Raw genomic sequence first — 14,730 nt, 5'->3', positions numbered from 1 at the left:
CACTTAGCTCATTCTCTCATAGTAGTCTGTTCCAAACATGGACAAAAGAGTTGACCTTAAGCAATGAGGTGTAAACGACTGCCCTTGATATTGAGGCAGCATTTGACTGAGTATGGAATCAAGGATGTCTCGCAAAACTGGTGTCAATGGAAATAGGAGACACTGTACTCAGATTGGAGTCATATATAGAACAAAGAAAAAAATTTGTGAAGTTCAAGACTGATCATCCCAACTCTAGAACATGTAGGTTCTAAGTTCCTCAGGGATACTCCCACTACACACGAGAGCTGTTTATATTGTAGTTTTTTTTTCCTAATTGGTCTGTTCAGTGATGTGCCGTACTTCTGGAGCAGGTTGGATTTGACCCTGGCAACCTGGCTTAGAGGCAGCACACTACAACTGAGCTCCAAGATGCTGCAGGGTAGCTTTTTTTTCAGCACCCTGTTCAGAGATGCCGTGACACCTCAGGAGCAGTGGGACAGGAACATATAGCCCTCAAGGATTAGATGTAGGGACATTACCACTGCACCACAAGTGCCCTAACACCCGAGTGATGTAATGTCCTTGGTTTAAGCAACTTTAGCTGCGTTATCAATTATTTTCTCTCCATCATAAGTGAGAATGTTTGCTGATTGCTAATGTTTTGCACTATTTGTGATCCTGATACTGAATATGCTGCAAAATCTGGAAAAGATTCAAGCTTTACCTGATAAATGGCAAAGCTGCTTACAGAAGTAGCTAAAAAGGCTTAAGAGAGGAGACCAGTAAGGGACATAAAAAGCAATAAGAAGAAATGTTATAGTTATATAAAGAGAAAGCAGCTGGTTTAAGAGTATTGTTGGCCCACTGAAAACTGAGAGTGGGGATATTGTCAATGACCTTAAGAAGTAGCAGACATGCTGAATGATTTCTTTGCTTCAGTATTCATAGCTGAAAGGGGGATAGCTTGCTATAAGTGCCAAGGACAGGGTCTAAATAAAATTAGCTTCAGTAGATTGTCAGTGGTAGGTGAATTAATGGAACTAAAGAGTGACAAGTCCCCAGGACCTGATTGCTTCCACTCACAGGTGTTAAAGGAGGTACGAGAGCACATTGACAATTTCTGCTTAAGGTATTGGTAATGTTCCATGGATTGAGGCGCTGTACCTCTGGATTGGAAATTTGCTCATGTCACTCCACCCTTTAGGAAGGGTATTAGAGGGAAACCATGGAATTTCGGTCCAGTTAGCCTAACATCCGACGTGGAGAATTTGTTGGAAGCTATAATTGATGATAGATTAACTGATTACCTTAAATAATTTTCGTTAATCAGTGAAAGCCAGCGTGGATTCATGAGGTAAGGACATGCCTATCAAACCTCAAGGTTTGTTTTGAAGAGGTGAAAAAGATGGGGGGTAGAGGTAAGTCCATGGATGTTATTTATATGGACTTTCAGAAGGCTTTTGATAAAATCCCACACAAGAGAAGATTAGCTAAGGTGGAAGCCCATCGAATTGAGGGCTATTTACTAACATGGATGGGAAATTGGTTGAGTGATAGGAAACTGAGTTCGAAGAATGGGAAAGTAATTGGCAGGATGGCTTGATCAGATAGACCAATGGGCTGTGGAAAGGCAGATGGAATTTAATTTATATAAATGTGAGGTGCTGCATTTTGGAAATGCAAATCAGAGCAGGACCTATACACTTAATGGTAAGGTCCTAGGGAGTGTTGCTGAACAGAGACCTTGGAGTGCAAGTTCATATTTCCTTGGGTTACAGGTAGATAGGAAACTGAGGAAGGCTTTTGGTATGCTTTCCGTTATTGGTCAGAGCACTGAGTAGAGGAGTTGGGAGGTAATGTTGCGGTTGAACAGGACATTGATTAGGCCACTTTTGTAATATTGTGTGCAATTCTGGTCTCCTTCCTATTGGAAGAATATTGTGAAAAGAAAGGATTTACAAGGATGTTGCCAGGGTTGGAGTATTTGAGCTATTGGGAGAGGTTGAGTAGGCTGGGGCTATTTTCCCTGTAGCTGCTGGGGCTGTTTTCCCTGTAGCCGCTGAGGCTGAGGGTGACCTTAGTAGAGATTTATAAAATCATGAGGGCCATGGATAGGATAAATAGACAAAGTTTTTTCCCTGGAGTGGGAAGTCCAAAACTTGAGGGCATAGGTTTAAGGTGAGACCTAAAGGGACCTAAGGGGCAACTTTTCACACAGAGGGTGGTGCATGCATGAAATGAGCTGCCAGAGGAAGTGGTGGAGGCTGGTACAATTGTAGCATTTAAAAGGCCTCTGGGTGGGTGCATGAATAAGAAGTGTTCAGATGGATATGGGCTAAGTGCTGGCAAATGGGACTAGATTAGGTGAGGATATCTGGCTGGCATAGCCAAGTTGGAACGAAGGGTCTGTTTCCGTGCTGCACATCTCTATGACTAGTCGAGTGCCGCATAGATCTGTGTTCGGTCCTCCATTATTCACAGTACCTAGTAACAACTTGGATAATGGCATATAAAGCCAAATATGCAAATTTGCCAGTGACATAAAATTGGGCACCATTGTACACATTGTTGATGATAGCATAAAATTAGTATGTTGATAGGTTAGGTGAATGGGCAAAGCTGTGGCAGATGGATTTTAGTGTAAGTATAAGCAGGAGTGAGGTTATGCATTTTGGACCAAACAAGGTGGATCAGTTTGTTTTAGATTAGATTACTTACAGTGTGGAAACAGGCCCTTAAGCCCAACAAATCCACACCGCCCCGCCGAAGCGCAACCCACCCATACCCCTACATTTACCCCTTACATAACACTACGGGCAATTCAGCATGGGCACTTCACCTGACCTGCACATCTTTGGACTGTGGGAGGAAACCGGAGCACCCGGAGGAAACCCACGCAGACACGGGGAGAACGTGCAAACTCCACACAGTCAGTCACCTGAGGCGGGAATTGAACCCGGGTCTCTGGCGCTGTGAGGCAGCAGTGCTAACCACTGTGCCACCGTGCCGCCGTTTTATATATAAGGCACAAGTCAAATACAGTGGATTTGGGGGTTTAAGTACAGAGTTCTTGAAAATCCATGAGCAGGTGCAGAAAATAGTAAAGAAGGCTAATGGAACACTGGCTTTCATATCTAAAGAGGTGGAGTGTAGGGCCGCAGTTACACAAAACCATTGTCAGACCTCCCTGAGAGTATGGTGAGCAATCTGGGCACCACAACTTAGGAAGGATGTTTTGGCCCTGGAAGGAGCTTGACACAAGTTTACAGGGGTGACTTCAAGAGTTAACTTTTGAGGAGATAGTAGACCTTTATTGTCCAGAATTTAGAAGGTTAAGGGGTTATCTAGTTGAGGTTTTCAGAATATTAACAAGAAAAGAAAAGTGGATAAAGATAAATTATTTCCACTGGTTAAAGGGTCTTGGACCAGGCCATTCAGGAGAAATGATCCAAAGCACTTCCACACACAGAGTAGTGGAGGTTTGGAACTCACTTTCTCAAATAGCAGGTGATGGTAATTCAATTGTTATATATAAGTCTGACCTAAACAAATACTTATAAAGTAAGGGTATCAAGGGATATGGCCAACATCAGGCACATGGAGTCAGGTCACAGATCAACCATGGTCTTGTTGAATGACTGAGCAGACTCAAGGGACTGAATTGTTTACTACTGTTTCTATGTTCCGATTATTCACACCAGACAAGTGGAAAAATTGGTTGTCTCCAACAAGAGAGAAACTAATCATCTTTCTTTCACATTCAGTGGCATAACTAGCACTGAATTGCCTGTTATTAACATTCTAGGGATGACAATTGACAAGAAACTGAACTCAACAGTCTTGTGTGGCTCAAGGAGTAGGCCAGAGACTAGAAATTTATGCAGTGTGACACTCAACTCCTGTGTTGTTAAGGTCTTTCCACCATCTGCAAGGTGGAAGCCAGGAGTGTGTTGGAATTCTCGTTCAAATTAGCCAGAATAACTACGACTCCAACAACATTTCAGAAGCTTGACAGTATTCAGGATAACACAATCTGTTCAAGTAGCACCCAGTTCACTATCTTCAGCATCTTATTTCCTCCACTGATGGACAGTGGCAGCAGTGTAAACCATCTACAAATGCGCTATGTTAACTCACCAAGGCTCCTGAGATAACATTTTCCAAACCAGCGACCTTTACTACCTTGGAGAACAAGGGCAGTAGACCCACAGGAATAGCGCCATCTGCAAATTACTTTCCAGTTGCACACCATCCTGACTTGGAAATATATATAGCTGTTCCTTCATCAGTCACTAGGTTAAACGTTTGAAATTCCAATGCAAACAGCTTTGTGTGTGTATCTGTACCATATAGATTATAGCAGTTCAAGAAGGCACCTTCTCAAAGTCAAATAAGGTGAGCAGCAAATGCTGCCCTTGCCAGCTTACATCCCACAGAGAAATTTTTTAAAGTGTCTCAGCAGAATTTAGTGGGCACCTACAATTTTCCTTGTCATCAAAAAGGCAAACATTCTTCAGATGTCAACCTAGCCAGTAAAAGATGAAGGTCACTTGGTTATATTGAATGTTCAAGGGAACCAGACAAGAGATCATACTGCTGGTCAAGTTTAAAGCAGTAATGTTGAACCAAGTTAACATAATCAAGTGTGGCACTGTTACAGATAGATGAGCACTGGATTAATTCTGTTCAGTACAAACAATCCAGCTTAAAATAGCTTTTTAAACTTTAGATTAAGTGTATACTCCAGGCACTTTACTACCTTTTGTGACAAAATTATGGGTAAAGTTTCATGTATACTATTGTGACACAGTGTTTCATGTAACTCCTGTCCACATTCAGGATTTTGGTTTGTGCCTTTTTTTGTGTGTCTCTTTGATGTACCATTCATGACACAGAAGGATAAATGTTAATGTTATTTTTAAATGGTGTCCCCTGTTCAAAATCTAACTGTTCTTGGTGTTACAAAGTAAATTTAGGGGAATGTACCTTCAATTGAATGTTCATATCTATTACTTGCTCGCAAAACTGACTATTATTTTGATCTTCACATTGTTGACTAACTGCAAGAAGTTGTAAGGTAATTTGGAGGTGGAGGCTTGTATATCTATAGTTGCGTAATATATATATTATTTATATATATGTGTGTGTATATATATATATAATATATATGGATGTGTGTGTGTATATATATCTAAACTACTTTTAAACTTATCTTTCTCAGCCTGCCACAAGTCCTGCTTGATATGTCACGGCCCGTCAGAGACAGATTGTGTTCAATGTAGAGATCAATCGCATCTGCTGAAAGCTGGTGCCTGTGTTGCCAACTGTGGGCCTGGCTATTTCATAAAAGATGGCCACTGCCATGGTAAGCCATGATGTTTTACAGCAATTCCTTTTAAGTTTTTCCGAAAACATTCATTGTTAGCTAATCAGTTATGCATCTACGTTTTATAGTATATGTATGAATCATTTACTACTCATGATATTGTATCTATAGTGTTATGGTTATGTATAGGATTTAACCTCTTGTACAGTTGATGAAATTTGATGGCAGTGATGTGGGTATGGCTGACTGGTTGGAGAACAGGTGGTAAATATTTTTCACTTCTCAGGGGGGTTATCTGACATAATTAATGTCTGAGGCAATCAACTGGTTAGCATCCACAGAATTCAGAATCTCAAGGAAGGAAACTCTGCCCATTAAAAGCTGCTGGCCACTTCAAAGCTGCAGCTCTCCATTGCCAGACCCACTGCCAATGGTGACAATAACTGCTTAGGGACTCGGGGCCAATAGTGAGGTTGAAGGGGAGTTGGGGGTAAAATCAGAATGGTTGCTTTCTGCAGCTACACTCTTAGATAATGCAGGTCCTTCAATTGGGCACGAAGTGCCTTTGAAAGAGGCCTTTGACACCAATCCTGATAGAGTTTGTGTAGTGACATTCTGAAAGAACAGAAAAGTTGTGGCACTTACTTAATCCTTCAGTCACCACTCATTTCTGGTATGTTGAGGTTAATAGTGTCCATTAGCTCGATGATGGATCTAACTGACAACCCAGCTTGAGTGGAATGATGTTTTTCTCCCATGTGCCTGGTCTGCCTCCTTCATAATTGCAGGATGTTTTCCCATTACTGGGAGAATGGTGTGCAGCTCCTCCCATAGTTAGGTCAGCTGCCATGTTTCCCACCTTTCCCTAATGTCAGGTCTTTTGCTGTACCCTGGTGCAGCCTCATCACAGATGAAAATCCAATGGACCATGAGATATTGCAGGTGATTTCAATTGTTAACAAGTGTAATTGTAATTTTAAAATGGTGTACCATCTGCAAATTTCTATGCAACTCACCTTCCATAATCTGAGCGACTTGTGTGGTAATATTATCTTGCTCACCTGACATCATCATCACACTTGACGTAGGAGACAGGAAAACAGTACCTCCTGCAAAATCCAGCCCATTCAAAAGGAACTTTGTCCTTGTCTTCACAGCAGGAACACCGAAATAGTGCGCAATAGGGATCCATTAAGAATTTCAAATTTAAAAAAGCAGTCAGTATAAATTAGTAAGTGATGCAGGTGGAATTAATGGCAAATAGAGGCAACAACTTCCTTGAACCTCATGACTTGCTTTTTAGGGCTTTAAAAAAGGTAGCCGTAGAGGGAGCTTTCTCTTTTAAAAAAATAATTAAAATAATTAAAATCTGTTTCTGTGGTGTACGACTCACGATTGAGAATTATTACTTCAAATATTTGTATTGATGATTTTATTTCATTTTTGGTCTTGTGCATTTGAAGGCAGTTCTCCAGCTGTAGTTGAAGTCAACACCCACTCGGCCTTTTCATATATTAGACAATAGACAATAGGTGCAGGAGTAGGCCATTCTGCCCTTCGAGCCTGCACCACCATTCAATATGATCATGGCTGATGATCCTTCATCAGTATCCTGTTCCTCAAGCAGTGTTTTATTTTAGACTATTCTTGAATGCTCAACATTACTTTCAGAACATATGAAAACACTCCATCATAAAAAAGTGTTTTTGCTACATGGGAACAGTCCTAAGATTTTACTGAAGTATCTATAAGTAGAGCAATTGCTTGAGGCACTAAAAACATACATTAACTTAAACTGATTAGCTGCATATGTGAATGGTTTGGCTAATTGGCTTATACCATTTTACTTAGAAATAGTTTAATCTGTTTGTGGCTTGATTTCTTTTTTTCTCCTCTTGTGCAGCATGTGACTCATCCTGCTTGACTTGCTACCATGACAACCCAAAATGCCTGACGTGTTCGGAAGGAAAGGTTATGCACAATGGGAAGTGTGGCTCTCATTGCCCTGAGGGTTATTACAAAGATGTGGCTAGTAGATGTGCAGGTAAGAACTAATGCTAGCTAATGAGTAATAAGGTCCACATTTCAACATGAAATTAAATAACTCATCTGTGTTGTTTGTACAATCTTCATGAAAAGTACTGTGTAGGAACAGCTTATTATACAGTCAGACTGAACCCTATTTATATTTATTTGACTTCCAATATAATGATGGGATGTGATATACTTCTAGAGTTGTAGAGATGTACAGCATGGAAACAGACCCTTCGGTCCAACCCGTCCATGCCGACCAGATATCCCAATCCAATCTAGTCTCATCTGCCAGCACCCGGCCCATATCCCTCTCAACCCTTCCTATTCATATACCCATCCAAATGCCTCTTAAATGTTGCAATTGTACCAGCCTCCACCACTTCCTCTGGCAGCTCATTCCATACACGTACCACCATCTGCGTGAAAAAGTTGCCCCTTAGGTCTCTTTTATATCTTTCCCCTCTCACTCTAATCCTATGCCCTCTAGTTCTGGACTCCCCCACCCCAGGGAAAAGATTTTGTCTATTTATCCTATCCATATCTCTCATAATTTTGTAAACCTCTATAAGGTCACCCCTCAGCCTCCGACGCTCCAGGGAAAACAGCCCCAGCCTGTTCAGCCTGTAGCTCAGATCCTCCAATCCTGGCAACGTCCTTGTAAATCTTTTCTAAACCCTTTCAACTTTCACAACATCTTTCCGATAGGAAGGAGACCAGAATTGCACGCAATATTTCCAACAGTGTCCTGTACAGCCGCAACATGACCTCCCAACTCCTGTACTCAATACTCTGACCAATAAAGGAAAGCATACCAAATGCCTTCTTCACTATCCTACCTACCTGTGACTCCACTTTCAAGGAGTATGAGCCTGCACTCCAAGGTCTCTTTGTTCAGCAACACCCCCTAGGACCTTACCATTAAGTGTATAAGTCCTGCGAAGACTTGCTTTCCCAAAATGCAACACCTTGCATTTATCTGAATTAAACTCCATCTGCCAGTTGTCAGCCCATTGGCCCATCTGGTCCAGATCCTGTTGTAATCTGAGGTAACCCTCTTCGCTGTCCACTACACCTTCAATTTCGGTGTCATCTGCAAACTTACTCACTGTAACTCTTTTATGCTCGCATCCAAATCATTTATGTAAATGACAAAAAGTAGAGGGCCCAGCACTGATCCTTGTGGCACTCCACTGGTCACACGCATCCAGTCTTAAAAACAACCCTCCACCAGTACCCTCTGTCTTCTACCTTTGAGCCAGTTCTGTATCCAAATGGCTAGATTAGATTAGATTAGATTAGATTGCTTACAGTGTGGAAACAGGCCCTTCGGCCCAACAAGTCCACACCGCCCCGCCGAAGCGCAACCCACCCATACCCCTACATGTACCCCTTACCTAACACTACGGGCAATTTAGCATGGCCAATTCACCTAACCTGCACATCTTTGGACTGTGGGAGGAAACCGGAGCACCCGGAGGAAACCCACGCGGAGAAACCCAAGTTCTCCCTGTATTCCATGAGATCTAAGCTTGCTAATCAGTCTCCCATGGGGAACCTTGTTGAATGCCTTACTGAAGTCCATATAGATCACATCTACTACTCTGTCCTCATCAATCATCTTTGTTACTTCTTCAAAAAACTCAATCAAGTTTGTGAGACATGATTTCCCACACACAAAGCCACGTTGACTATCCCAAATCAGTCCTTGCCTTTCCAAATACATGTACATCCTGTCCCTCAGGATTCCCTCCAACAACTTGCCCACCACCGAGGTCAGGCTCACCGGTCTATAGTTCCCTGGCTTGTCTTTACCGCCCTTCTTAAACTGTGTGGAACATTTCTTGTTCCAGGCCTACCTGGGTCCCCTCCCACAACTGCTTTATCGGTACATCGATGACTATTTCAGTGCAGCTTCATGCTCTCGTCCTGACCTGGTAAAATTCATAAACTTCGCTTCCAGTTTCCATCCCTCCATCACCTTCACCTGGTCCATCTCGGACACTTGCCTTCCTTTCCTCGACCTTTTTGTCTCCAGCTTTGACAAAGGGTCAGTTAGACTCGAAACGTCAGCTCTTTTCTCTCCTTACAGATGCTGCCAGACCTGCTGAGATTTTCCCGCATTTTCTCTTTTGGTTTCAGTTCCAGCATCCGTAGTAATTTGCTTTTATTTATAAATTCAACTGAAGTAGAGGCCTGGAGGGAAAACCCACCATCAGGTGTTTAATGAGGTGATGATAGAGTGATCAACTGCCTTTTCGTAAAGCATTGAAATATTTTATCCTTTAATTGCCATCTGTGGACAAGCATTGAATTCTCCAACAACTCTGAATAAATAAAAACCAAAAGGTCTATAGATGCTGTAAATCAGAAACATAAACAGAAGTTGCTGTAAAGGCTCAGCTGGTCTGGCAGCATCTGTGAAAAGGAATCAAAATTAACATTTTGGGTATGATAACCCTTCCTTAGAATTGATGGTAGCTATGAAAATGTCAGTTTATATGCAGAAAATAGGCTAAGGAGTAAATGATAGGTGGGGATAGAGCCCAAAAAGAGAGAGAATAGTTGGACAGACAAAGGAGTCAATAATGATCCGGCTGGGAGGGTGAATAGTTGTTAATGGAGTCTGTTAGTGGCTAACAGAAAGTTCTTGCCTAATACTGTCAAAAAATTGGCCTTTCTCCAATTTAGAACTTCAACTTTTAGATCTGGTCAATCCTTTTCCATCACTATTTTAAAACAAATAGAATTATGGTCACTGGCCCCAAAGTGCTCCCCCACTGACACCTCAGTCACCTGCCCTGCCTTATTTCCCAAGAGTAGGTCAAGTTTTGCACCTTCTCTAGTAGATACATCCACATACTGAATCACAAAATTGTCTTGTACACTCTTAAGAAATTCCTCTCCATCTAAACCTTTCACACTATGGCAGTCCCAGTTGATGTTTGGAAAGTTAAACTTCCCTACCACAACTACCCTATTATTCTTACAGATAGCTGAGATCTCCTTACACATTTGTTTCTCAATTTCCCTCTGACTATTGGGCCAGAAAATAATGCACAAGGAATTTGATATCACTGCTATTTTGAGCACTGGGGAATGTTCAAAGGCGAAGCATTTTTTATTCACTGGCTTTCTGATCCATGTTGATAGATGATAATTCCTTCTGTCATCTTTATTGGTATAATCAGAATTATATGGGCTGTTGAATGATTTCCTCTAACATTGGGAAAGTATGGATAGAAGTGTGAGAGGCAAAATACAGGAGTACTTCTTGTATAATGTTATCCACTATCTTCAGTGTTGGAGGCTACCTTGAGTTGGAAATCATTCTTCCGTACATTGAGATATTTATGTATTCTCTTTTCCTAGCTCAGTCTACACTACAATGCACAGTATTCGAGTTGACAAATATCAAACTATGTCGTACTAATGCTCTACCAAAGCTCTCTAACTGGCATCAAAAGGTGTCGTGCTGGAAAAGTACAACCGGTCAGGCGGTATCCAAGGCGCAGGAGAGTCGACATTTCGAGCATAAGCTCTTCACCAGGAATGTGAATCACAACCACATGATGAAGGAGCAGTGCTCTGAAAGCTGGTGCTTCCAAATAAACTTGTTGGACTATAATGTCATGTTGTGTGATTTTTAACTCTGTACACGCCTGTCCAACGCCAGCACCTCCAAATCATTGTTAATAATGCTACATATTCAGAAATGGCAACGTTTAAATTTGTGATTTTGCTGAAACTTCTTTAATTATGGAGAAAATTAAAGTATTTTTGTTCATTTTTGTTAGGATTAATTCTTTCCACACTGCAAGGAATTAGATTGTTGGCCACATCTATTATGATGTGTTAATTGTTTGGTGCACTGTTATGTAGAGAGCAGATTTTGGAATTGAAGTGATTTTAATGCTAAACCGTGTTTGGATGTATTTTGTTAGTCAAGTGCTTCGCAGCTGCCAGAGGAAGTGGTGGAGGCTGGTACAATTACAACAAATAAAAGGCATCTGGATGGGTATATGACTAGGAAGGATTGAGAGGGATATGGGGCCAAGTGCTGGCAAATGGGACTAGATTATGTTAGAATATCTGGTCGGCATGATGAGTTGGATCAAACGGTCTATTTCCTTTCTGTTCATCTCAATGACCCAATGACTCTAATTACTTGATATAATTTACGAATTGCTAGTTAGGTCATCTGTTTAGATTCTCTCGCCTGGCTTTTCTGCTCACTTGTGCTGATGAAATTAATATTGTTTGCCTGATACCTGTTCTTCCCTCCACAAATGCTGCTAGACCTACTGTGTTTCTCCAGCATTTTCTGAATTTACTATTCATGGTAACGCTTTTAATGTAATAAACCATCCCATAGGTGCGTTACTAAACAAATCTACATTTGACTGCAGACACACAGTCATGGGTCCACATTCCATCGATACACTTTGTATCTTGTGACTTCCGCCAAAAATAGAACCAACCAATGTCATATGTCCAAATCAGAGCCTGGAGCATGTAAGGCAAATATTGATCTCACTACTCTTGATGTTCAGCAGAAGTGAGCCCTTCACCATGTCCCTGACTCAACCCCTTTTCTTTTTATTTGTATAAAATTGGAGCCTTGTTGTAAAGATAAATAGTGGGTCTGTTTGGAAAGTAGAAATGTGTTGGTTTGTGGAGTGGGAGTAAGTGGGACTAATTGCTCTGCCAAAAAACTGCGAGAGGCTTGTTGGACTGGTGGCTTCCCTCATTGTGTACTTGTGCTCGTGAGTTGTTTGTTCTTCTATCACTTGGTAATTCCTAGCTCTAATCCATTACTTTCTTGTGTGAATCCACTGTTTATGTATTCACAGCTATTCCTGCTTCTTTGTTTCAGCCTGCCATATCTCATGTTCAACCTGCACTGGTTCGTCTGAGCATTGCACTTCTTGTTCCAACCACTTTTCCCGACACAAAGGCCAATGCCTTGTGACCTGTCCTGAGGGATCTTATTCTGAAAATGGAGTGTGCCAAGGTAGGCAGAATGTTCACACATAATATTGTGAAATATAGTATGTATGATGCGGTGATTTTTGTTTGATAGGAACTAAAGTAAGTCCCATGTGAGATCTGTTTGATTATTAGTCCCATGTTCTTCAGAATTTTCGTATGTTGCAGTTCTAATTGGTAACCTCACTAGAACTGCTTATTGCCTAATTTTGCTACAGAATCTGGGAAGAAAACATTTATCACTGACTTATGTGAGGTAAGTTTGATCTCCAAGATCAGATGGTTTGGATGCAAATGAGAAGTGCAAATGTTCACGGTTGCAAACTCTGAACCCAACATACCTGTTTTAACTGAGGCAAATAAGTGGGTGAGCCTACTCTGTGTGCTTCCATTATTTTCTACAGACCTTTTACATTTCAATCAATTTGAACATATTTACTGGGACTTGGGGAACCAGTGTGTGAAATGGAGGCAAGAAGGGCTTGATAATGCACAACTTCTGGGTGAGGACGCTTGGGAGAGGTTGAGTAAGTTGTGCTTTTACTCATTTGAGTTGAGAAGATTGAGACACGTAATAACTGATAATGTTATGAGGGATTTTCACAATGTATATACTGAGAGGCTGTTTCCTTTTGTGGGAGAGTTTAGGACCAGAAGGCATAATCTCAGAGTAAGGGGTCACCAATTTAAGGCAAATGAGGATTTTTTTGCTGAGGGTCATGAATCTGTGGAATTCTTTATCAAAGAGGGCGGTCGAGGCTGGGTCATTATGTACTATCAAAACTGAAATAGACAGATTTTTAATCGGTCAGGGAATCGAGGATTATGGGGATAAGGTAGAAAACTTGAGTTGAGGATTATCGTATCAGCCATGATCTTATTAAATAGTGGAGCACATGCAATGGAACAAATGGCCTATTTTTGATCTTACATCTTATGGTCTTAAGAAAGTTTCAAATAGTATTCTAAGTGGAACCGAACAACAACCAGGAACCATTTAGAAAATTCACTGCAGCAGCACACCAAGGTTTCTTCATTAGCGTCTTCCAAAACTGTGACCTCCACCACTGAATGGCAGCACCACGATCTGTAAGTTCCTTTCCAAGCTCCACACAATCCTGGCTTGGACCCGTTAGTTTCTTCACGTTACTGGGACAAAATCCCAGAATTTCCTTTCTGATAGCTTTGTAGTGAGGGGATGGTGGCAGAGCAGTATTGTCACTGGGTTAGTAGCTGAAAATGTGTTGCTGGAAAAGCGCAGCAGGTCAGGCAGCATCCAAGGAGCAGGAGAATCGACGTTTCGGGCATGAGCTCTTCTTCAGGATTGAGGAAATGACTTTCCTCATTCCTGAAGAAGGGCTCATGCCAAAAACGTCGATTCTCCTGCTCCTTGGATGCTGCCTGACCTGCTGCGCTTTTCCAGCAACACATTTTCAGCTCTGATCTCCAGCATCTGCAGTCCTCACTTTCTCCTACAGCGAATCCTCTTGCAAGGATGCCTTCCGTGAAGAAGCTCTCTTCCTCCCTCTACAAGGATTTCAGTGAGTCCCTCTCTCACTGCACACCCCAGGTCATCTCCTTTGCCCAGAAGCTCTTCAGTCACGTTTTCAAACAGACTCGCTACCACAGCCACATCTCCTTCCTCGGCACCTGCCTACGGAACCGACTGACCCCGCACGGACTCCGGACTACGTTCAGACCAACAAAATTTGGACCCAACCAGGACAACCATTACCTACAACAAATCCGAAGCCTCCGGCAACAGACCTCCCTCCGGACCCTCAGCTCCACGCTTGCAGCCATGCGCCGCTACCTACATTCTCTGCAATTAGCCCTACCCCAGCTCAGGACAACACTCTCACAGACTTGCAAAGGACCTCTACTATCGGCCTCCGAAATCACTTGGGCGCCATTAACCACACGGCCGCTGCAGCGCCCGCGGCAGCAACCGCCGCCGCGAACCATGACGTTACTTCCGCCCCCACCAACCTTGCAGCTTCCATGATCACCGCCCAGACAACCGCCTCCACGATCGCCAGGAAGACGATCGCCGACAGATTCGCGGCCTCCGTGGGGTGCACGGCTATCGGGAACAACACTGTTTCTGCTGTCGCCACAGCCACTTCCGCCCCCTTGGGTTGCCGTCGCCGCAGCCACTTCCACCCCCAGTGACATCACTCACCTGCACAACGACCACGCCGCATGCGTCTCCGCCCCCACGCCGATCTCCGTCACCACGCCTAACCCGCCCCCACACCGATCTCTGTTCGCACGCCTAATCCCGCCCCCACGCTGATCACCCTTCGCACGCCTAACCCCACCCCCAACCCGATCTCTGTCCCTGCCCTGATTCCCGCCCCCACGCTTAACCCCGCCCCCACTCCCAGCTCCAGCCCCAAACC

At 42.8% G+C, this 14,730-nt stretch overlaps 1 protein-coding gene across 2 annotated transcripts in view; it reads left to right on the top strand.

The window, feature by feature from the left end:
• fras1 (Fraser extracellular matrix complex subunit 1) overlaps window positions 1–14,730 on the top strand; it is a 441,368-nt gene that overhangs the window by 217,184 nt on the left and 209,454 nt on the right. For both annotated transcript variants that reach the window (XM_043696280.1, XM_043696287.1), the window contains exons 15-17: window positions 5,204–5,347; window positions 7,212–7,352; window positions 12,216–12,353. In XM_043696280.1, coding sequence (XP_043552215.1) covers window positions 5,204–5,347; window positions 7,212–7,352; window positions 12,216–12,353 — 423 coding nt within the window. The remainder of the gene's footprint in view (window positions 1–5,203; window positions 5,348–7,211; window positions 7,353–12,215; window positions 12,354–14,730) is intronic.

This window comes from Chiloscyllium plagiosum, chromosome 1 (genome assembly GCF_004010195.1).
Source record: "Chiloscyllium plagiosum isolate BGI_BamShark_2017 chromosome 1, ASM401019v2, whole genome shotgun sequence".
In the NCBI taxonomy this organism is placed as follows: domain Eukaryota; kingdom Metazoa; phylum Chordata; class Chondrichthyes; order Orectolobiformes; family Hemiscylliidae; genus Chiloscyllium; species Chiloscyllium plagiosum.
This window is presented reverse-complemented; position numbering and strand designations above follow the sequence as displayed.